Genomic DNA, 24,534 nt, shown 5'->3' with positions numbered 1-24,534 from the left:
AGGTAGTTGTTGTGAAATTGTTCGATATTACTTTTTTGATATTCCTGCACTGTCAGAACTAGAACCACAAGAATTACGCTACACTCGCAATAACACCTGCTAAACATGTGTATGTGACCAATAAAATTATATTTAATTTGATTTGATTCAGCAAAGTACTGAGTAAAGGGTCTGAATACATATGTAAATGTGATATTTCACCTTTTGTTTTGCTAAAATGTCTAAAAACCTGTTTTTGCTTTGTGATTATGGGGTATTGTGTTTAGATTAATGAGGGGGGAATAACAATTTAATCCATTTCAGAATAAGGCTGTAACCTAACAAAATGTGAAAAAAGTCAAGGGGTCTGAATACTTTCCGAATGCACTGTAGTGCACTACTTTTGATGAGAGTCCTATGTAGTGCACTGCATAGGGAATAGGGTGCCATGTGGGACACAGTCTGTGTCTTTTCACACAGTGCGTGTCACAGACTATCTAGTTGGATGTCTGGGATGATTCTCTTCTCTCTGATGGTCGCTTCCATGGTGCCATATTAATACAAGCCTCTGTTTAGACACACGTTGCGTCCCAAATGGCACCCTATTCCTTATGTAGTTTACTACTTTTCACCTGAGCCATATGGGCTTTGGTCAAAAGCAGTTCAGTACATGGGAATAGGGTACCATTTGGGCTGCAGGCTCACTCTCTGTCGGGGGGATGCTGTTGTTGATCTCACTGGGTTTCTGGCAAACAAAAAGGCTGAAGTCAGATTCAGTTTAACTAGAGAGAGTTGAAGAACTAAATCAGGGGTCGGCAACAATAGTCAATTATAGTCATTTACAACATTAACAATGTCTACGCTGTATTTCTGATCAATTTGATGTTATTTTAATGGACAATTTTTTTTTGCTTTTCTTTAAAAAAACAAGGACATTTCTAAGTGACCCCAAACTTTTGAACGGTAGTGTATACTGTATATTTTTGTTGAATTCCTGGTGTTTTTTTAATATCTCTCTTAAAACTGGCAGCATCATTAAATAGTACCCACAAAACACCAGTCTCAACGTCAACAGTGAAGTGGCGACTCCGGGTTCCTGGCCTTCTAGGCAGAGTTTCTCTGTCCAGTGTCTGTGTTCTTTTTCCCATCTTAATCTTTTCTTTTTATTGGCCAGTCTGAGATATGGCTTTTTCTTTGCATCTCTGCCTAGAAGGCCAGCATCCCGGAGTCGCCTTTTCACTGTTAACGTTGAGACTGGTGTTTTGTGGGTACTATTTAATGAAGCTGCCATTTGAGGACTTGTGAGGCATCTGTTTCTCAAACTAGACACTCTAATGTACTTGTCCTCTTGCTCAGTTGTGCACCAGGGCCTCCCACTCTATTTTCTATTCTGGTTAGAGACAGTTTGCGCTGTTTTGTGAAGGGAGTAGTACACAGCGCTGTACGAGATTTTCAGTTTCTTTGCAATTTCTCACATGGAATAGCCTTCATTTCTCAGAACAAGAATAGACTGATGAGTTTCAGAAGAAAGTTATTTCTTTCTAGCCATTTTGAGCCTGTAATCGAACCCACAAATGCTCATGCTCCACATACTCAACTAGTCTAAAGAAGGCCAGTTTTATTGCTTCTTTAATCAGGACAACAGTTTTCAGCTGTGCTAACATAATTGCAAAAGGGTTTTCTAATGATCAATTAGCCTTTTAAAATTATAAACTTGGATTAGCTAACACGTGCCATTAAAAATCAGCCGTTTCCAGCTACACTATTAATTTACAACATTAACAATGTCTACACTGTATTTCTGATCAATTTGATGTTATTTTAATAGACAAAAAATGTGCTTTTCTTTAAAAAAACAAGGACATTTCTAGGTGACCCCAAACTTTTGAACGGTAGTGTCACGCCCTGGCTATAGAGAGGTTTTTTATTCTCTATTTTGGTTAGGCCAGGGTGTGACTAGGGTGGGCAGTCTATGTTCTTTTTTCTATGTTGTTGTATTTCTGTGTTTGGCCTGGTATGGTTCTCAATCAGAGGCAGCTGTCGATCGTTATCTCTGATTGAGAATCATACTTAGGTAGCCTGTTTTCCATTTTTGTGTTGTGGGTGATTGTTTCCTGTTAGCGTATGTTCACCTTGCAGGACTGTTAGTTTGTCGTTTTTTTGTTGTTTTTGTTCAGTGTTCAGTCGTTCTATTAAAAAGATGAACACTTACCACGCTGCACCTTGGTCCTCCTCTCTTTCTCCCGACGACAATCGTGACAGAATCACCCACCAAAAGAGGACCAAGCAGCGTGGTATAGAGAGGCAGTGATCTCTGGACTCATGGACATGGGAGGAGATTTTGGACGGCAAGGGACCCTGGGCACAGGCTGGGGAATATCGGCGCCCCAAGGAAGAACTGGAAGCAGCGAAAGCTGAGCGGCGGCGGTATGAGGAGTTAGCACGGCAGTGCGACAGGCACGAGAGGCAGCCCCCCAACATTTTTTGGGGGGGCACACGGGGAGATTGGCGGAGTCAGGCGATAGACCTGAGCCAACTCCCCGTGCTTACCGGAAGAAGCGCAGTACTGGTCAGGCACCGTGTTATGCGGTCAAGCACACGGTGTCGCCAGTACGCGCTCATAGCCCGGTGCGCTATAGGCCAGCCCCCCGCAAGTGCCATGCGAGTGTGGGCATCCAGCCAGTGCGTATTGTGCCGGTCCAGCGTGTTTGGTCTCCGGTACGCCGTTTCGGCCCAGGGTATCCTGCGCCGGCTCTGCGTGCTGTGTCTCCGGGGCGCTGGGAGGGTGCAGTGCGTCCTATGCCTGCGCTCCGCCCGTGCCGAGCGAATGTGGGCATTGAGCCTAAGGGAGAGGTGCGAGTGGTATGCACCAGATCTCCAGTGCTCCCCCACAGCTCGGTTCAACCTGTGCCTGCACTCTGGATGGTCCGAGCTAAAGTGGTCATCCAGCCTGGAGGAGTGGTGCCAAGGCTGCGCACCAGAGCTCCAGTGCTCCCCCACAGCCTGGTCCATCCGGTGCCTCCTCCACGCACCAGGCCTCCTGTAGGTCTCCCCAGCCTGGTGGGTCCTGTGGCAGCCCCACGCACCAGGCTGTCTCTCCGTCTCCTCCCTCCAGGTTCGCCCGTCTGTCCTGAGCTGCCAGAGCCGCCCGTCAGTCAGGAGCTGCCGGAGCCGCCCGTCAGTCCGGAGCTGCCGGAGCCGCCCGTCAGTCAGGAGCTGCCGGAGCCGCCCGTCAGTCAGGAGCTGCCGCCTGTCAGTCAGGAGCTGCCGGAGCCGCCCTTCACTCCGGCGCTGCCGGAGTCTCCCGCCTGTCCGGCGCTGCCGGAGTCTCCCGTCTATTCGGGGCCCGCTGCAAGGGTCCCCAGTCCGAGGTCGGCGGCGAGGGTAGCCGCTCCAAAGGCGCCACTTAAGTGGGCCAAGACTATGGTGGAGCGGGGTCCACGTCCCGCAACCGAGCCGCCAACGTTGGAAGGCCCACCCGGACCCTCCCCTTTAGAGTCAGGTTTTGCGGCCAGAGTCCGCACCTTTGGGGGGGGGGGGGGGGGGGGTACTGTCACGCCCTGGCTATAGAGAGGTTTTTTATTCTCTATTTTGGTTAGGCCAGGGTGTGACTAGGGTGGGCAGTCTATGTTCTTTTTTCTATGTTGTTGTATTTCTGTGTTTGGCCTGGTATGGTTCTCAATCAGAGGCAGCTGTCGATTGTTGTCTCTGATTGAGAATCATACTTAGGTAGCCTGTTTTCCATTTTTGTGTTGTGGGTGATTGTTTCCTGTTAGTGTATGTTCACCTTGCAGGACTGTTAGTTTGTCGTTTTTTTGTTGTTTTTGTTCAGTGTTCAGTCGTTCTATTAAAAAGATGAACACTTACCACGCTGCACCTTGGTCCTCCTCTCTTTCTCCCGACGACAATCGTGACAGGTAGTGTATATATTTTGGAAATCTATTCCCAAGTATTCCCAAGAATAAAAAAATAGACATACTGTATGTGATGTCTCAATGTACAGTAATTAAGGTATGAAATTATTGTTATTTTCAAACACAATATATTTTTGGGCTTAGTACACAAATTATTATAATTATTGTTGCTGTTTGATGAAACAATTATTATTAATTTTTGTATTAAGTTTATTGAAAGCTGTCACACCCTGGCCTCTGTTATATTGATTTTCTTTATTAGTTTAGTTAGGTCAGGGTGTGACATGGGGGATGTTTGTGTGTTTTGTCTAGTTTAGGGTGTGTGTATTGTTTAAGGGGTTTTTAGTATGTATGGGGTTGTGTTCAGTGTAGGTGTTTAGGAAAGTCTATGGTTGCCTGATTTGGTTCTCAATCAGAGACAGCTGTTTATTGTTGTCTCTGATTGGGAGCCATATTTAAGGCAGCCATAGGCTTTAGGTGTTTGTGGGTAATTGTCTGTGTTGAACGTTTTGTAGCTTGTGTATGCACTTACGTTTGTAGCTTCACGGTCGTTTGTTGTTTTGTTTTGTAAAAGTGTTCGTTTCGTGTTTCGTCATCTTTAATAAAAGAAGATGTCTTCATATCCCGCTGCGCCTTGGTCCGCTTATTATGACGATCGTGACAGAATTACCCACCAACAAAGGACCAAGCGGCGGAATAAAAAGCAACAGCAGCGATCGCAGGATTTCTGGACATGGGAGGAAATCCTAGACGGGAGAGGACCCTGGGCACAGCCAGGGGAATATCACCGCCCCAAGGCAGAGATGGAGGCAGCACGGCGACACGGTAGGAAGCCCGAGAGACAGCCCAAAAAAATTCTTGGGGGGGGGGCACTTGGAGCAGTCGGCGAAGTTGAGGGGTGAGTCTGAGATTGTCGAGGGGTTATTGGACAGATTGGAGGAGAGTGAACGAAGGGGAGATTATGAGACATTCGAGGAGTTGTTGACGAAATTGGAGGAGAGTGAAGAGAGAGAGCTGTTGATTTGGCAGAGTATGCATGGCATTTTCCCTGAGGAGCGTGTTAGCTGTCCGATGCCACCTGTGTCAGTTCCTCGTACTCAGCCTGAAACTTGTGTTAAAGTTCCGGAAGATTTGATGCCGGCTATACACACCAGGTCTCCAGTACACCTTCACAACCCGGTGTGTCCTGTTCCTGCTTCTTGCACTCATCCTGAGATGCGTGTCCCCAGCCCCGTACCACCAGTTCCGGCACCACGCACTAGGTCTAATGTGCTTCTCCAGAGCCCTGTACGCACTGTTCCTGCTCCCCGCACTAGCCTTGAGGTGCGTGTCTCCAGCCCATTACCACCAGTGCCTACACCACGCACCAAGCCCCCTGTGCGCCTCCAGAGGCTTGTGTGTCCTGTTGCTGCTCCCCGCACTAGCCCTGAGATGCGTGTCCCCAGCCCGGTACCACCAGTGCCGGCACCACGCACTAGGCCTAATGTGCGTCTCCAGGGTCCAGTATGCCCTGTTCCTTCTCCCCGCACTAGCCTTCAGGTGCGTGTCCCCAGCCCGGTACCACCAGTTCCGGCACCACGCACCAAGCCTCATGTGCGTCTCCAGAGCCCTGTACGCACTGATCCTTCTCCCCGCACTCGCCCTGAGGTGCGTGCCCTCAGCCCGGTACCACCAGTCCCGGTACCACGCACCAGTCCTATAGTGCGCCTCGAGAACTCAGTGTGCCCTGTTCCTGCTCCCCGCACTAGCCTTGAGGTGCGTGTCTCCAGTCCGGTACCACCAGTTCCGGCACCACGCACCAGGCCTACTGTGCGCCTCAGCAGGTCAGAGTCGTCCGTCTGCCCAACGCCGCCTGCACTGCTCGTCTGCCCAGCGCCGTCTGAGCTGCCTGCCTGCCCAACGCCATCTGAGCCATCCGTCTGCCCAGCGCCGTCTGAGCTGCCTGCCTGCCCAACGCCATCTGAGCCATCCATCTGCCCAGCGCCATCTGAGCCATCCGTCTGCCCAGCGCCATCTGAGCCATCCGTCTGCCCAACGCCGTCTGAACTGTCCGTCTGCCAAGCGCCGCATGAACTGCCCGTCTGTACTGAGCCTTCAAAGCCGCCCGTCTGTACTGAGCCTGCAAAGCCGCCCGTCTGCCATGAGCCTTCAGAGCCGTCCGCCAGACAGGAGCCGCTAGAGCCGTCCGCCAGACAGGAGCCGCCAGAGCCGTCCGCCAGACAGGAGCCGCCAGAGCCTTCCGCCAGACAGGAGCAGCCAGAGCCTTCCGCCAGACAGGAGCAGCCAGAGCCTTCCGCCAGACAGGAGCAGCCAGAGCCTTCCGCCAGACAGGATCAGCCAGAGCCTTCCGCCAGACAGGATCAGCCAGAGCCGTCCGCCAGACAGGATCAGCCAGAGCCGTCCGCCAGACAGGATCAGCCAGAGCCGTCCGCCAGCCATGACCAGCCAGAGCCGTCAGCCAACCATGACCAGCCAGAGCCGCCAGCCAGCCATGACCAGCCAGAGCCGCCAGCCAGCCATGACCAGTCAGAGCCGCCAGCCAGCCATGACCAGCCAGAGCCGTCAGCCAGCCATGACCAGCCAGAGCCGTCAGCCAGCCATGACCAGCCAGAGCCGTCAGCCAGCCATGACCAGCCAGAGCCGTCAGCCAGCCATGACCAGCCAGAGCCGTCAGCCAGCCATGACCAGCCAGAGCCGTCAGCCAGCCAGGATCCGCCAGAGCCGTCAGCCAGCCAGGATCCGCCAGAGCCGTCAGCCAGCCAGGATCCGCCAGAGCCATCTGCCAGTCCGGAGCTGCCCCTCAGTCCGGAGCTGCCCCTCAGTCCGGAGCTGCCCCTCAGTCCGGAGCTGCCCCTCAGTCCGGAGCTGCCCCTCAGTCCGGAGCTGCCCCTCCGTCCAGTGGCGCCCTCTGGGATGGTATTCAGTCCGGGACTCGCCGTTCCAAAGGCGCCACCAAAGCGGTTAGTGACTATGATGGAGGGGGGTCCACGTCCCGCACTCGAGCCGCCACCATAGGAAGGCCCACCCGGACCCTCCCCTTCTGTGTCAGGTTTTGCGGCCGGAGTCCGCACCTTTGGGGGGGGGTACTGTCACACCCTGGCCTCTGTTATATTGATTTTCTTTATTAGTTTAGTTAGGTCAGGGTGTGACATGGGGGATGTTTGTGTGTTTTGTCTAGTTTAGGGTGTGTGTATTGTTTAAGGGGTTTTTAGTATGTATGGGGTTGTGTTCAGTGTAGGTGTTTAGGAAAGTCTATGGTTGCCTGATTTGGTTCTCAATCAGAGACAGCTGTTTATTGTTGTCTCTGATTGGGAGCCATATTTAAGGCAGCCATAGGCTTTAGGTGTTTGTGGGTAATTGTCTATGTTGAACGTTTTGTAGCTTGTGTATGCACTTACGTTTGTAGCTTCACGGTTGTTTTGTTTTGTAAAAGTGTTCGTTTCGTGTTTCGTCATCTTTAATAAAAGAAGATGTCTTCATATCCCGCTGCGCCTTGGTCCGCTTATTATGACGATCGTGACAAAAGCAGTATCTCCCTCTGAACAATTAATGACTTTAGGACCAAGAAAATGTATTCAAAATAGCTTTTGAAGTTTCATAATTATATGTTTGTTAATGGAAAAATATGGTATATTTTTTTAATTTCCTGAAAGGTTTCAGTTTGGACACAAGATGTTTTCATCAGACAGCAACATTATATTCCGGCCCCCGACCATGTGATCTGACAAAAATCGTCCCGCGGCTGAATCTTATTGCCTACCCCTGAACTAAATCGTTAAATTTGCTAGCTTTAGCGGTTTACGCAAGAGGCTCTCTTTTATGTAATGTCTTGAAACGAACGAACACAGTATGCTGGATTATTGATGTAATTGTGAGCTCTGTAAATCATCTCTGACCTTTTTTCTCTTCCGAGTAATTGTATTAAAGGTTTGAGTCTGACTGGGTGAAATCCTGGGAAGGGTAAAACAGGGATGTTCCTTTAATATTTTTTGGTCTAGATTCAGTTCAAAGTTTCACTGATTCAAACAGGCACCAATATATGTCAATATCTCTTTGATGTGTTTCCTTCCATCTCTTATCTGTGAATTAATTTGTTGCTTTGGGATGCTAATATAACTAACCCCTCGTTAGCTCCTGCGCTGTAGACCCAGTTGGTGCAGATAGACATTTCGACCCAAGTGTATTTGATAACCTTATCTTAGGATATTTGATGTTAAGTTTACAAACTGGCTTCAAAGAGTACATAGAGGACTTTTAATGGAAATCAGACTTAATGAAGCTAGGCTTAATGAAGTTTCAAACAATAGTTTAGACCAAATATAGACCAGTGTAGTAACGTGTAGCTTTTAGATGTCATAGTAAAGTCATTGTAAAGTGCACACTATTCTCAGACGAGGAATGCAGAATGACATTCATAGATAACTACGTGCAGGGTTCCTAATGCAGGGCGTGGGATCATGGGTTTGGAGGGTGGGTGTGGCGTGTGGGAAGGGGTGGAAGGGTGGCATGGTGGAAGGGTGGAGGGATCGTGTGGGTGTTGGTTCAGGCAGCCTTGCCTTGTGGCCCTGTCCTCCATGGTGTTGTGGTACAACATAGTTATGAGTGGGTGGAGGTAAAGGGCGTCTCAGTGTCACAATAGAGGGGGGGGGGGGCAAGAGATTGATGACTAGGCTCTGTAACATAGACACAGGGACACATGGACACACACACACGTACAGTACGCACACTCATGTACACACACACACACACACACACACACACACACACACACACACACACACACACACACACAGGAGGAACTCTCCCTCCTCCAGGGATCAGACTCTTACACAACGCACCAAAATGAAAATATGAACAAATGTGTCACTAAAAGTTGTAATATTCCATAGCGCTCCCGGACTAACTGTCAGATGTTGTGTGTCTCTCTCTACCCCCCCCCCCCCTTCCCTTTATCTTTCTTGATCTCAGAGCAAATCACTGTGCCTCCCAGTGAGGCGGATAAAACCTTTGCTTCTCCAAATGCTTTTGTCCCCATCATCTCCACCTCCTCCTCCCTGGCAGCATCAATGGCCATGTCCGTCCACAGCCCCTGTAATCCCGTCCTGTGTGATCCCACGCCTGCCAGCCCCCCATCAGCTACGCCAGCACAACTACAGGGGCATGTTATGAAGACTAGCAGCAGCACCAAGCTTGGGCTCGTGTCCCCCACCACTGCTGCTGCTACAGCAACTCAGACCACGCCAGAGTCGGAGGAGGAAAAAGCCAAAAAGCTCCTGTATTGTTCGCTGTGCAAAGTGGCCGTCAACTCTCTGTCGCAGCTGGAGGCCCACAACATAGGTGTGTTCCAGCATCTGTTTCTGTTTCATCACTGCCGTGTTAACGTTAGTGTTACTCCCTCTGAGGAGGGTGTGTGTGGTTCTGTGTGTGTGTGTGTGTGTGTGTGTGTGTGTGTGTGTGTGTGTGTGTGTGTGTGTGTGTGTGTGTGTGTGTGTGTGTGTGTGTGTGTGTGTGTGTGTGTGTGTGTGGTTCTGTGTGTGTGTATTTTAAGGTTACTCCCCCAGAGACTTTCAGCTTGTTCTTGTTTTGTCTATCCTTAACTCTCATTAACACCCATCTCACAATAATGTCCACAAATACCTTCACACAGCACTCTCCCTAAACAGTGTATACTATACATTGTAATAATTTGGTTGTAAACTGGTTTTACAAGGTCAACACTCTGTTACAAGGTAAAGAGTTTTTTTTTATCAAGATGTCATGGGAAATATGTCATATTTTGGTTGTTATATGGACATATTTTTTCTGGTTGTTAAAAAGACAACAAAATGTTTCCAGAAGATATTTATACAACGACTATACAACTTGACCACAACATCACAATAGACGCCATATTGACCTTATTGTAAAAAAAAATGCATAATTGCTTTGAAAGCAGAAGGGCACAATATGTCAGATGTTTGTTATGTAAGCTAACATTGACATGTACGTTGTTATGTAGTTATAGCGAGGTCAGACGTCATACCCAGGTCAGAAAAAAAAACTGTTGTAACTCAAGCTGACCAATATGAATTTTGGATGGGAAAACAAAAGCTGGTTTACTTTTAATCCTAACAAATTATATGTTGTTCTTTTTATGTTTTACCTATGGTTATTTTCAGTGCTCAATGTACGAAATTATGTTTTTGCCATTTATTTTGTCCCCTGAAGGTTCCAAGCACAAAACTATGCTTGAGGCGAGGAACGGAGCAGGTCCAATTAAGGCCTATCCCAGACCAGGCTCGAAGCTCAAAGTACAGGCCACCAACGTGCTAAAAGGTTCCGGACTACAGAACAAAACGTTCCATTGTGAGATCTGTGATGTCCACGTCAACTCAGAAATACAGCTCAAACAGGTAGTCTCTCATGACAGGCATTTGTATACCATGCTTGTTGTCTTGTTACAGCTTGAAGGGACCTTACAAGCTTGTTAATATTGGCTCAACATAATGTGTCCCAAATGGCACCCTTTAACCTTCATAGTGTACTGCATTTGACCAGGGCCCATGGGATTCAGCCATAGTAACATCACTGATTTTTGTTGTTATATTTTCTTAGCACATCTCCAGCAGAAGGCACAAGGACAGAGTAGCTGGGAAACCGATGAAGCCCAAATACAGCCCTTACAACAAACAACAACGCAGCTCCACAGTCCTGGCCGTATGTATCATCTATGTTCCTAATCATAGCCTCTCAGGAACAGTTGCTTAGACTTCAGGGATTAATAGTTAATACATTTATTGGCAGTTTCTTAAAACTGTTTAGGAATATTTATGCATCAGTGGGTTTAAAGACGCCTTCGTGCTCATGGAAAATAATAGCTTGTTTTTTTTGTAGCTAATCAATAAGAATAATTGCTTTATAAATAGATTTGCTCCCTCATTAAACCATTGTCCTCTCCTCTCCTCCAGGCCAAGCTGGCTCTTCAGAAGGACCTGGTGAAGCCTATCTCCCCTGCTACGTTTCTCTCCAACCCCTTCTGCTCCACCACCCTCCCCTCCATCTCCCTGCATCCGCGGCCCAACGCCTCCATCTTTCAGACTGCCGGCCTGCCAGGCTGCATGCCCTCTTTCCTCCGGGCTGCTCCAGGGCCAGTCCGGCCCACCACCGGCTCTATCCTCTTCACCCCATATTGATTCCTGGGTTTTGACACAGGGGTCGTGTTCAGTAGGCAGGGAATGGAAGAAAATGGACAAAGCCTGAGTGCAATGGGGAGGAAACTGAGCAAAACGTTGAGGTACTATTTGAGCTCGTCCAATAAGAAATGCTTGTTTTTGTCTCCCATTGTGAAAATATTTTGCTACGGTGTACCCTAATGAACACGACCCAGTGTATCGGTAGAGAGGGCACCAGAGGCAACATGGAGGGAAACTGACATGAGCAGAGAACCAGGGGACCTCTGACCTTGTGGAGCAGTGAGTGCACTGCATACTGGATGATGTCCTAGTACATACAATACCCACCCAATGCACTGAACTGAGATGACTACTGCACTGCGAAGCTTCAACAAACAACAGTGTATTTATTTGATTGAACTTGTTTACCTTTCTCTGGCTGCGTGCGTTGCCCTGAGGCATGAAGCACAGAGGTTCAGTGGGCCCGCTAAGACCACTGAGGGTCTAAGTATTGGATTCTTGTGGTATAATAAAGAGAATCAAACCGCTTCCTGAATGACTTGAATACCCATAGTCTTCCTATTTGATTAAATTAATGGACAGTTCTAGCTACGTGTGTTTGACAGTGTTTATCATAACAGCCCTCAGACAGAAGGACAGTCATACCTGATTCACACTATAGAGCCGACCTGAACCATACTGAGCTGGCTTAAATATTTTCTTCTCACATTGTCCTTTCCAGCACGGTTCCAGCAACTACGGTGGATGCATAACCAGACCAGAGCAGTGCAGCTTGGCTTGGATCTGCTTGGTCTGGCCCAGTAGTGTGAAATCAGTCAAATGTTTCAGTTGTTGCTTGATGTCAGTGACTGTAACACAGTAATGCAGTTTTGGTCTCTATTCTGTCTGTATTATGTAAGTCAATAAGCTGAATCTCTACACCACAACTCTTCTTATCATCAAACTGTATTATTGGTTTACTTTACTTCTGATGCAGCAACTTACAGTAGATAGCCATAGTAACAAATCATTTAGTAACAGTGTTCTCATTGCCCCCACTTCAGAGAGAGAAACCATTCTCGTGGTTTCTTAATAAGGGCCGAATCTTAACTTGAGATGCATTGATGTCAACAGGAGACTTCAAGTCTCTTCAAGAACATGTTAGTTAAGTGGGCAGAGCTCAAGTCAGGATTAGACCCTGACAGTACTTTGTTTCTGCAGTATATTATGTAATCATCAGTCATTATTTTCTAAGAGAAAAGGTCAAATCTATTAGTATTCATCATTTGTATCCAGGGATGAGGTCTGTTACATTTCAAAACCGTGAATTCAGGAATTAAACTTCAGTTAATTTCAGTTTGCTGACTGAATTGACTGAATTGAAATTAAACTGATGTTAACCTGTTTGCATCACCCTGTTGTTTGGCAGGGTTACCATGGGCCTTTCATTTATATCTATGTAATATCCCTAGTTTGAAACGATGCTGCAATATGTTGTGGCTTTCTGATGCAATAATGTACAGAGCATTGAATTGGTACAGTTTATTCTCTGTAGTGTATAATGTATTGTTTCCCTTTCCACGTTAAAATGCTAGTCATGGAGATCGACAGAGAGACAGACAGAGGTATTTGTATTTTTTAAGTAAAATAAAACAACAATCCACTTGAACATGAAAGAATGACAGTTGTTTTCAAGATGGTGTGATGTCTTCTGAACCAATATAGGAGACTGTACATTGAAATTGAAATCTACCTTTTAAAATAAAATAATATATTTGGACGATTTGCTCCTATATTGAAATTGTATTTTACACAAATTAAAAATAACTTTAAATTATTTAATTATGAACTGAATTTAGTTTATAAAGGAGACCTGACGAAGAGATTGTCAATAAAAGGCATGTTGAAATGAACGAGATATAAGATCCTCATATCGGCTTCTGCTCCCTGTTCCCTGCCCTCTACTCCCTGCTCCCTGCCCTCTGCTCCCTGCTCCCTGCCCTCTGCTCCCTGCCCTCTGCTCCCTGCCCTCTGCTCCCTGCCCTCTGCTCCCTGCTCTCTGCTCCCTACTCCCTGCTCCCTGCCCTCTGCTCCCTGCCCTCTGCTCCCTGCCCTCTGCTCCCTGCCCTCTGCTCCCTGCCCTCTGCTCCCTGCTACTTTCCTCTGCTCTCTGCTCCCTGCCCTCTGCTCCCTGCCCTCTGCTCCCTGCTCCTTTCCTCTGCTCCCTGCCCTCTGCTCCCTGCCCTCTGCTCCCTGCTACTTTCCTCTGCTCTCTGCTCCCTGCCCTCTGCTCCCTGCCCTCTGCTCCCTGCTCCTTTCCTCTGCTCCCTGCCCTCTGCTCCCTGCTCTCTGTAAACATGTACAGTATTTATTTTCAGATGATTTTCTATGATGTGATTGAGGCATAAATTAAGTTTTATTTGATATATGTGGTTGTATTATCATTTGTTTGTTTGTTAAACATTTTGTTTGTCTTATTAAATACCCAAACTTATCACTTATATTGAGTTATTGGTTAATATTTTGTAGGACTAATAACTTAATCAGTCTATATGTTTAAGATATTTGTAAACGTTTATAAAGCATAACTCTCAATTGAAAAACACATTTTAGGGAAGACTGATTACTCAGTTAGTCAACATTTAAGGCATTATGAAAAGTTTATAGAATAAAGCACAACTCTTAATCATTTACATTAATTATATACAATTTAGGTTTTTATATCATGTCCTATTCATACAATTTTAATGATTACATTACATAGATATTGAAGTTAATATTCAGCATATGAAGTATATCTAATCTGGACCAGATTGTTTACTATGCCAGAGGCAGCATACAGTATGTCCAGCTATATTATATTTGCCTAGTTTAGATGTTGTTTGAATCTGGTAATAAACTATCTAACATATGTTAATTTGTTTACATTTAAAAAAAACTTTATTTAACTAGGCAAGTCAGTTAAGAACAAATTCTTATTTACAATGACGGTCTACCCCGGCCAAACCCTAACCCGAACGACGCTGGGCCGACGCCGGGACTCCCTATCACGGCCGGATGTGATACAGCCTGGAATCGAACCTGTGTCTGTAGTGACGCCTCTAGCACTGAGATGCAGTGCCTTAGACCGCTGCGCCACTTGGGATCCCGTTATCACTTATGTGTCAATAGATTTCAGTCTATATCAATTCATAAATTTTTATTTGCTATTCATAATGGTACAATTTAAATAATTGCAAAAGTACCAGTTTTAGTTAGTAATATACTTTTACAGATATGTACAGTCACAAGCTTTCACCTATGTAAGCTACCAACAATAAGGATTAGCCACAATAGTGGAATTTGCTGTTTGCCTAAATGAAACCCCCAAAAATGATGAGTTAATTTGTGCTTATTGACATTCATATTGCACTATATAGTGATTTCCCACAGTCAGCAATAAGAGCTACGACGCTAACATTTGTGTAAACCTTTCACAGTTGTGTTCTGTGGGTGTCAATGAGTAGACTGATACCCCATTTAATTGATCCACAATCTATAGGTAAGGCTGTACAGTGCAATATGAATGTCCAATACAATTAGTAGGTTGACTAGCAAGCTTAATGTGGCTCATTTCACAGTGGTTTCAGAGTCCCGCAATATGAGCTACAATGCTAATATTTGTGTAATCTCTTCACAGTTCTGTGGGTGTCACTGAGTAGACTGGTACTCCATTTCATTGATCCACAATCCATAGGTAAGGCTGAACAGTGAAATATAAGTACGCGGAAGTTAACATGTATCCATTTTAACTGATTGTTACTTTTTTTGTTAAATTAACTAATTATTGTCTTTTGTTGAATTTATATAAAAACACTCCAACCTTGTTTAGCATTATCTAGTCCAAATATGGCATGATTCCACTATTTGTATCCGTTTGCATCTCCTTCAATAAGGGGCTTTTATTTTGAAGGCGAAGTGCAAATTCCACTATTGTGGATAATGTTTTTTGCTATGAGAATTGATACTCCCCTACCCTTCCATTTCCTCAGTGATGTCTGTATCAGACTGTCGTTCTGGTATGTTTATATAAGTTATAATAAGTACACATATGTCATGAGTTCATTTAGGACTACCAAGGACAGCTGCAACATGACACTGATGAATAAGCCTGGTCTTATTACATGGCTTTAGCTCACATATGACACAGGGTAAGTATAACGATAACTGATTGATGGCTAACCCATCCTTGGCTCTGAGGGAAAGGAGAAAGAAAGTGCATTTAAAATGACAGACTGCTCTATGAGAGACCTGTGTTCTATGTAATTATAGAAAGATGTCATACATCAAGTATCAATTCCATATAAGGTGTTCTCTGTTACTAAACGCACATGTTGTCAGGTGATGATTTGTAACCGATACAGTAGGGATTTACGACATGATAACAAAGCTTCAGAGTATCAATGTCAAGATCATCAGATACTAGCCTACGTACATTATCCTAGTTGACACTTCATATCCAATCAACATAATTTCACCATTATTATTCCACTATTCTTTATCTTATGACCATGTGGGGTGGCGTAGTAAACAGAAATGACTCATTCAATGAAACCTGTGCTTGTGGTGGAATGAGGAGGACAGACAGAATGTATTCAAGTTTTTGTTGTTGAATTAAGATAATAATTGTATGACTCGCATGGGTGCAAAAATTGAAATAAACACCATTAGATTCTGTCACTTCCTTTGTCCTTTTGTCTGTGCCAGTAATAACAGGTCAACAGTATCAAATGTAACATAGTCAACACTGCTTCCATAAATACCCACAGACACCCAGCGGCACTGAAGTAATGCCTCAGGAACATTATCGACCATAGACCCCAGTCATCCCGGTGCCAGACATGTGAGTGTATGAGAGCTGGAAATCTTGCAGTCATGGACATAGGGATTTCATCTGCCAAATGAATACTGTAGATATCTTAGAAATCACACACACACACACACACACACACACACACACACACACACACACACACACACACACACACACACACACACACACACACACACACACACACACACACACACACACACACACACACACACACACACACACACACACAAGACTAATAAGAGTCCACTTGTACTTGAAATGTCCCTGGGTAGATTGGATAGAGATCCCTATAACTGTAATTATGATACATTTACTATATAGGGAATGTGGCTACTTTATCAAAACATGCAAGGTGTCATCACATAATGTTTGCTCAACACTGCATATTTAGTCACTTCTCCCAATACAGCGATATATAATTCTAGCTTTCTGCTCAGTGTTGAAAATGTTGTATAAAGCCTAGTTTTTGCTTGGCAGGTATTACTCATATGAGTTGTGCCTACTGCCTCATCTGTCACGACTTCCGCCGAATTCGGGTCCTCTCCTTGTTCGGGCGGCGCTCGGCGGTTGGTGTCGCCGGTCTACTAGCCATTGTCGATCCACTTTTCATTTTCCATTTGTTTTGTCTTGTTTTTCCTCACACCTGGTTTCAATTCCCTCATTTACTTGTTGTGTATTTAACCCTCTGTTCCCCCCATGTCTTTGTGTGGGATTGTTTATTGTAGTGCTTGTGCACGTTCCCCGTGAGCGCACAACGGGTTATTTTTGTGCCCATTTCACTTCGAGGGTCTGGAAGGCGTTCATGGAACGTATGGGGGTCTCAATCAGCCTTACCTCGGGGTTTCATCCCGAGAGTAATGGGCAGGTGGAGAGAGTGAACCAGGATATGGGTAGGTTTCTGCGGTCGTATTGCCAGGATCGGCCGGGGTAGTGGGCAGTGTTCGTGCCCTGGGCCGAGACGGCTCAGAACTCGCTCAGCCACTCCTCCACTAACCTCTCCCCCTTCCAGTGCGTACTGGGGTACCAGCCGGTTCTGGCGCCTTGGCATCAGAGTCAGACCGAGGCTCCTGCGGTGGACGACTGGTTCAGGCGAGTGGAGGAGACATGGGACACCGCCCAGTGAGGCCCCGGTGTTCGCACCGGGGGACCGGGTCTGGCTCTCGACCCGAAACCTGCCCCTCCGCCTGCCCTGCCGGAAGCTGGGCCCGCGGTTTGTGGGGCCATTTAAAGTCCTGAGAAGAGTGAACGAGGTTTGTTATAGGTTACAGCTTCCCCCCGATTACCGTATTAACCCCTCGTTCCATGTGTCTCTCCTCAGGCCAGTGGTGGTTGGCCCGCTCCAGGAGTCTGAGGTGCGGGAGGTTCCTCCGCCCCCTCTGGACATCGAGGGGGCCCCGGCGTACTGCGTCCACTCTATACTGGATTCGAGGCGTCGGGCGAGGGGCCTTCAGTACCTCATGGAGTGGGAGGGGTACGGTCTGGAGGAGAGGTGCTGGGTTCCGGTGGAGGACGTGTTGGACCCTTCAATGCTGCGGGAGTTCCACCGTCTCCATCCGGATCGCCCTGCGCCTCGCCCTCCGGGTCGTCCCCGAGGCCGGCGTCGGCGCGCTGCTGGAGCCGCGCGTCAAGGGGGAGGGGGTACTGTCACGACTTCCTCCGAAGTCGGGTCCTCTCCTTGTTCGGGCGATGCTCGGCTGTCGGCATCACCGGTCTTCTAGCCATCGTCGATCCACTTTTCATTTTCCATTAGTTTTGTCTTGTTTTTCCTCACACCTGGTTTCAATTCCCTCATTTACTTGTTGTGTATTTAACCCTCTGTTCCCCCATGTCTTTGTGTAGGATTGTTTATTGTAGTGCTTGTGCACGTTCCCCGTGAGCGCCCGACGGGTTATTTTTGTGCCCATTTATCTTGTTGTTCTGGATGCAGTTGGTTTTTGCTTAATAAATCTCCGGTTATTACCCAGTTCTGCTCTCCTGCGCCTGACTTCTCTGCCGCTAATTACGCACCCCACTACATCATCTGAGATAACTAAGTAACTACAAATCCTTCTCTGTCTGATCTCAAATCTCAAAGCCAACACACCTCCACGTTTAACACTCTGAGACTCGGAAACGACGTCAGGTTTAGCTAAACATACAGCTCACACAACTCCATGTTACATTCCATCTGTTTGGTCGACACAGGGGATTGACAGCAATTAAAGTATCTACAGTACACATCCACACAACCACAGGAGACTGCCACAGGAACAATAGTCACAGTGGGCCTTGTCGCTTCATCTCATCATTGCCATTTATACAAACTAGTCTCTCTATCAAATTAGGTAAAAAATCAGCAAGTCATATTTTATACACGGCCCTTCATATCAAAAGGAATATGTCATGATATAGATATGTAGATGTAGTACTTAAAGCACTAATACTGCTTTTGTAAGTTAGGTACTTAGGGTCAGAATAACAGTCAGCATGTTGCTTCATAAAAAAACACAACAAGATACTTCAGTGAACAAATCTCTATTTCAGTGAACAAATCTCTATTTCAGTGAACAAATCTCTATTTCAGTGAACAAATCTCTATTTCTGCCCTGAATAAGATCTGCAACAGCTACTGAATTACTGCATGTGAGCAAGGAACATTTTGTCACAGCTTTTAAGAGAAATTGGACAGGCAGAGACATCTAGTGGTTCTTCTTAGACACATTCACTCTTAATGCGTAAGAGTATTACCATAGAAAACACATATAACATTGAATTTATTTATTTATTGTTGGGACAAAGTTTGATTGTTGGGACTTGGGAGGACTTTTTCAAAACATATATTTTCAGCATTTATCAGAGGAAAACACATGTCTCAGTGTTTCTTATATTCAATCAGTTGCATCTGAATGACGAATACACAATTACACATTAATGAATGCATTTATAATTATTACTATAGTAATTATTATTACTGTTTATTAGAAATAAAACAATCTATTAATCATGATCTATAGATCACTATATAAATAGAGGCAAACTTTGCTCACCCACTGGTGATAGAACTTAATTGATAGCCATCTGCTTTAGGAAGGGTTGTAGCTGCAGTTTATAACTATTTACAGTTGAAGTCGGAAGTTTACATACACTTAGGTTGGAGTCATTAAAACTCGTTTTTCAACCACTCCACAAATTTCTTGTTAACAAACTATAGTTTTGGCAAGTCGGTTAGGACATCTACTTTGTGCATGACACAAATAGTTTTCCCAACAATTGTTTACAGACAGATTATTTCACTTATAATTCACTGTATCACAATTCCAGTGGTTCAGAAGTTTACATACATTAAGTTGACTGTGGCTTTAAACAGCTTGGAAAATTCCAGAAAATTATGTCATGGCTTCTAATAGGCTAATTGACATAATTTGAGTCAATTGGAGGTGTACCTATGGATGTATTTCAAGGCCTACCTTCAAACTCAGTGCCTCTTTGCTTGACATCATGGGAAAATCTAAAGAAATCAGCCAAGTCCTCAGAAAAGAAATTGTAGACCTCCACAAGTCTGGTTCATCCTTGGAAGAAATGTCCAAATGCCTGAAGGTACCACGTTCATCTGTACAAACAATAGTACGCAAGTATAAACACCATGGGACCACGTAGCCGTCATACCGCTCAGGAAGGAGACGCGTTCTGTCTCCTAGAGATGAACGTACTTTGGTGTGAAAAGTGCAAATCAATCCCAGAACAACAGCAAAGGACCCTGTGAAGATGCTGGAGGAAACAGGTACAAAAGTATCTACATCCACAGTAAAACAAGTCCTATATCGACATAACCTGAAAGGACGCTCAGCAAGGAAGAAGCCACTGCTCCAAAACCGCCATAAAAAAGCCAGACTACGGTTTGCAACTGCACATGGGGGCAAAGATGGGGGCAAAGACTACGGTTTGCAACTGCACATGGGGGCAAAGATGTACTTTTTGGAGAAATGTCCTCTGGTCTGATGAAACAAAAATAGAACTGTTTGGCCATAATGACCATCGTTATGTTGGAAGAAGAACACCATCCCAACCGTGAAGCACGGGGTGGCAGCATCATGTTGTGGGGGTGCTTTGCTGCAGGAGGGACTGGTGCAGTTCACAAAATAGATGGCATCATGGAGGAAAATTATATGGATATATTAAAGCAACATCTCAAGACAGCAGTCAGGAAGTTAAAGCTTGGTCGCAAATGGGTCTTCCAAATGGACAATGACCCCAAGCATACTTCCAAAGTTGTGGCAAAATGGCTTAAGGACAACAAAGTCAAGGTATTGGAGTGGCCATCACAAAGCCCAGACCTCAATCCTATAGAAAATTTGTGGGCAGAACTGAAAAAGCGTGTGCGAGCAAGGAGGCCTACACACCTGAATCAGTTACACCAGCTCTGTCAGGAGGAATGGGCCAAAATTCACCCAACTTATTGTGGGAAGCTTGTGGAAGGCTACCCGAAACATTTGACCCAAGTTAAACAATTTAAAGGCAATGATACCAAGTATTAATTGAGTGTATGTAAACTTCTGACCCACTGGGAATGTGATGAAAGAAATAAAAGCTGAAATAAAACATTCTCTCTACTATTATTCTGACATTTCACATTCTTAAAATAAAGTGGTGATCCTAACTAACCTGAGACAGGGAAGGTTTACTAGGATTAAATGTCAGGAATTGTGAAAAAATGAGTTTAAATGTATTTGGCAAGGTGCGTATAAAATTCTGACTTCAACTGTAAATAATATTCCAATGCAATGACAGAAAAGGGTGTCAAGCAAAGAGGCATTGAGTTTGAAGGTAGGCCTTGAAATACATCCACAGGTACACCTCCAATTGACTCAAATTATGTCAATTAGCCTATCAGAAGCTTCTAAAGCCATGACATAATTTTCTTGAATTTTCCAAGCTGTTTAAAGCCACAGTCAACTTAGTGTATGTAAACTTCTGACCCACTGGAATTGTGATACAGTGAATTATAAGTGAAATGCTGCAACATCGAGAGCATCCTGACTGGTTGCATCACTGCCTGGTATGGCAAATGTGTACGGCCCAGTACATCACTGGGGTTAAGCTGCCTGCCATCCAGGATCTCTACACCAGGCGGTGTCAAAGTAGGCCCTAAAAATTGTCAAAGACCCCAGCCACCCCAGTCATAGACAGTTCTCTCTACTACCGCATGGCAAGCGGTACCGGAGTGCCAAGGCTAGGACAAAATGGCTTCTCAACAGTTTTACCCCCAAGCCATAAGACTCCTGAACAGGTAATCAAATGTCTACCCAGACTATTTGCATTGTGTGCCCCCCCCCAACCCCTCTTTTACGCTGCTGCTACTCTCTGTTTATCATATATTCACAGTCACTTTAACTATACATTCATGTACATATGTACATACTACCTCAATTGGCCCGACCAACCAGTGCTCCCGCACATTGGCTATCCGTGCTATCTGCATTGTGTCCCGCCACCCGCCACCCACCAACCGCCAACCCCTCTTTACGCTACTGCTACTCTCTGTTCATCATATATGCATAGTCACTTTAACCATATCTACATGTACATACTACCTCAATCAGCCTGACTAACCGGTGCCTGTATGTAGCCTCGCTACTGTATATAGCCTTGCTACTGTTTTTCACTGTCTTTTTACTGTTGTTTTTATTTCTTTACTTACCTATTGTTTACCTAATACCTTTTTTGCACTATTGGTTAGAGCCTGTAAGTCATCACTGTAAGGTCTAAACCTGTTGTATTCGGCGCATGTGACAAATAAACTTTAGTTTGATTTGATTTAAAATAATCTGTCTGTAAACAATTGCTGGAAAAATGTATTGTGTCATGCACAAAGTAGTTGTCCTAACCGACTTGCCAAAACTATAGTTTGTTAACAACAAATTTGTGGAGTCATTGAAAAACGAGTTTTAATGATTCCAATCTCAATGTAAACTTCCGACTTCAACTGTATATACCTGATTTGATTCCTTTCAATTCAAATGTATGCCAACCCTGAGGCCTAAATCCAACCCTAAAATGAGATGAGGATCCCACTGCATTCAATGCATTACAGTTCCATAGGCGATCCAATTAACTTTCATTTACAGTTTTACTCTGTGTTCAAGTAGACATAGTTATATTAAGGCTACCTCACAAAAACATGAACACTGTAGGCCTGTACATTTTGAATGGCTAATGCTTCGAACACACCGATAGCGTCATTTTGGTACACCAGAATTACCTTCATTTCCAATGAAACGCTGTGTTTGCCTTGCAGCATTGCGCTGCAGTGGCAGTTGCAGTGCGTTCGGTGTGGTGCATATGTTGGATTTATCAAACGTATGCGTCAAACTATGTATAGACGGCTTGACAGAAATGGCAGCAGAAGGTGAATGTTGATTTTTTTGTTGCATACATATCCAGATGATGCTGTGTACTATTTTGCGCAATGACGCTGTCGGTGTGCTCGAAACGTAACAATAGCAACAAAGAAACAAACTATTGATAAAAAGTCTAAGCCGTTGGGGGGAGGGTTCTACAAAACTAACATGGAATTGTTTTAAGATGGTCATGCCATCGATCATTTAGCTATTTGATTTAGAATTTTAGGACCCCTTTAGGTATCCCAAAAAAGAAAATGATTTGATAAAATCTTGAATTTGCCCTTTACTACTATAGCCCATAGACCCACATTGAATTACACAGGAGGTTGGTGGCACCTTAATTGGGGAGGACAGGTTTGTGGTAATAGCTGGAGCAGAATCAGTGGAATGGTATCAAATACATCAAACACATGGTTTCCATGTGCTCCGTTCCAGCCATTATTATGAGCCGTCCTCCCCTCAGCAGCCTCCACTGAATGAATAACAGATTCATAAATGGCAAAAAAGACAGTAAAAAAAAGTATCATAAGGAATAAGATTTTGAAGTGTCTGTCCTATATATCTAGGAGATATAAGAAAGTTCACATATTTAACTCCTTATTTTTGTTGGCACAAAACTACCTCCATACTTCTATTCATTTGTATTGGTTACCTTCAGACGAGAGTCTCATATTTCCTTCGTGAGATTATCATCTTTCCATAGAGTGGTCATATTAGTTTTGTAGGCCAAACCATTCGGACGGTACAGACGTTTTCCTGAGATGACCGATTTTCAGGATGGCTCATGGTCTGACAAATACCGCTGTAGCTCAGCCAACTTCCACCGCAGATGTGGAAGGCCGACATAGGCGGATGCAGTGGATTGCGACACAGCCCATGCAAGAAAACAGATACTGTATCTTACAACAGGTGTAAACCTTTTTTATTTTTTATTTTATTTAACCTTTATTTAACCAGGTAGGCCAGTTGAGAACAAGTTCTCATTTACAACTGCGACCTGGCCAAGATAAAAACAAAAACAACAACAAACACAGAGTTACACATAAACAAACGTACAGTCAATAACACAATAAAAAAATAGAAATATCTATGTACAGTGTGTGCAAATGTAGAAGAGTAGGGAGGTAGGCAATAAATAGGTCCTAGAGGTGAAAATAATTACAATTTAGCATTAATACTGGAGTGATAGATGTGCAAGTAGAGATACTGGGGTGCAAAAGGGCAAGAGGGTAAGTAATAATATGGGGATGAGGTAGTTGGGTGTGCTATTTACAGATTGGCTGTGTACAGGTACAGTGATCGGTAAGCTACTCTGACAGCTGATGCTTAAAGTTAGAGAGGAAGATATAAGACTCCAGCTTCAGTGATTTTTGCAATTTGTTCCAGTCATTGGCAGCAGAGAACTGGAAGGAAGGCGGCCAAAGTAAGTGTTGGCTTTGGGGGTGACCAGTGAAATATACCTGCTGGAGTGCGTGCTACGGGTGGGTGTTGCTATGGTGACCAGTGAGCTGAGATAAGGCGGGGCTCTACCTAGCAAAAACTTATAGATGACCTGGAGCCAGTGGGTTTGGCGACGAATATGTAGTGAGGGTCAGCCAACGAGAGCATACAGGTCGCAGTGGTGGGTAGTATATGGGGCTTTGGTGACAGAACGGATGGCATTGTGATAGACTACATCCAGTTTGCTGAGTAGAGTGTTGGGGGCTATTTTGTAAATGACATCGCCGTGAAATGCTTACTTACAAGCCCTTAACCGACAATAAAGTTCAAGAAAGAGTTAAGAAAATATTTACCAAATAAACTAAAGTAAAAAAAATAATAAAAAGTAACATAATAAAATAACAATAACGAGGCTATATAAAGGGGGTACCGGTACCGAGTCAATGTGCGGGGGTACAGGTTAGTCAAGGAATCTCTAGTTTAAAATGATATATTTTCATGGGGATTTTTTAATTATGTTACTTAGATTGACAAACGGGCATTTCAAAGTTCCAGTAAGGGATCTCTGCTGGTTTTAAAGTTATGATCCAATTTGTAAGCATTACCAACAGAGTGAATGCGAAAATGAATTCAAATATGTCGCCCTCTGCTGGTGTGCAATGATACAAGTAAAAGGAGGGCCTTGATTTCCTACTATGCCAAATGCTCTGTATAAATGTTGTTATTATAGTGATATGTAGCCAAAATAATATGAATGACATTTGATCTTTCAGTCATGCAAGACTGTCTGTACGCGT

General features: G+C 44.9%; 1 protein-coding gene across 1 annotated transcript in view; it reads left to right on the top strand.

The window, feature by feature from the left end:
• LOC120057933 (zinc finger protein 385B-like) overlaps positions 1 to 11,065 on the top strand; it is a 144,133-nt gene extending 133,068 nt beyond the window's left edge. The window contains exons 5-9 of the mRNA XM_039006409.1: positions 5,663 to 5,716; positions 8,864 to 9,230; positions 10,101 to 10,285; positions 10,488 to 10,589; positions 10,841 to 11,065. Coding sequence (XP_038862337.1) covers positions 5,663 to 5,716; positions 8,864 to 9,230; positions 10,101 to 10,285; positions 10,488 to 10,589; positions 10,841 to 11,065 — 933 coding nt within the window. The remainder of the gene's footprint in view (positions 1 to 5,662; positions 5,717 to 8,863; positions 9,231 to 10,100; positions 10,286 to 10,487; positions 10,590 to 10,840) is intronic.
• Positions 11,066 to 24,534: the final 13,469 nt, after the last annotated feature.

This window comes from Salvelinus namaycush, chromosome 13 (assembly GCF_016432855.1).
Source record: "Salvelinus namaycush isolate Seneca chromosome 13, SaNama_1.0, whole genome shotgun sequence".
Lineage (NCBI taxonomy): Eukaryota > Metazoa > Chordata > Actinopteri > Salmoniformes > Salmonidae > Salvelinus > Salvelinus namaycush.
Note: the sequence above shows the minus strand (reverse complement) of the source record. Positions and strands in the feature narration are given on the sequence as shown.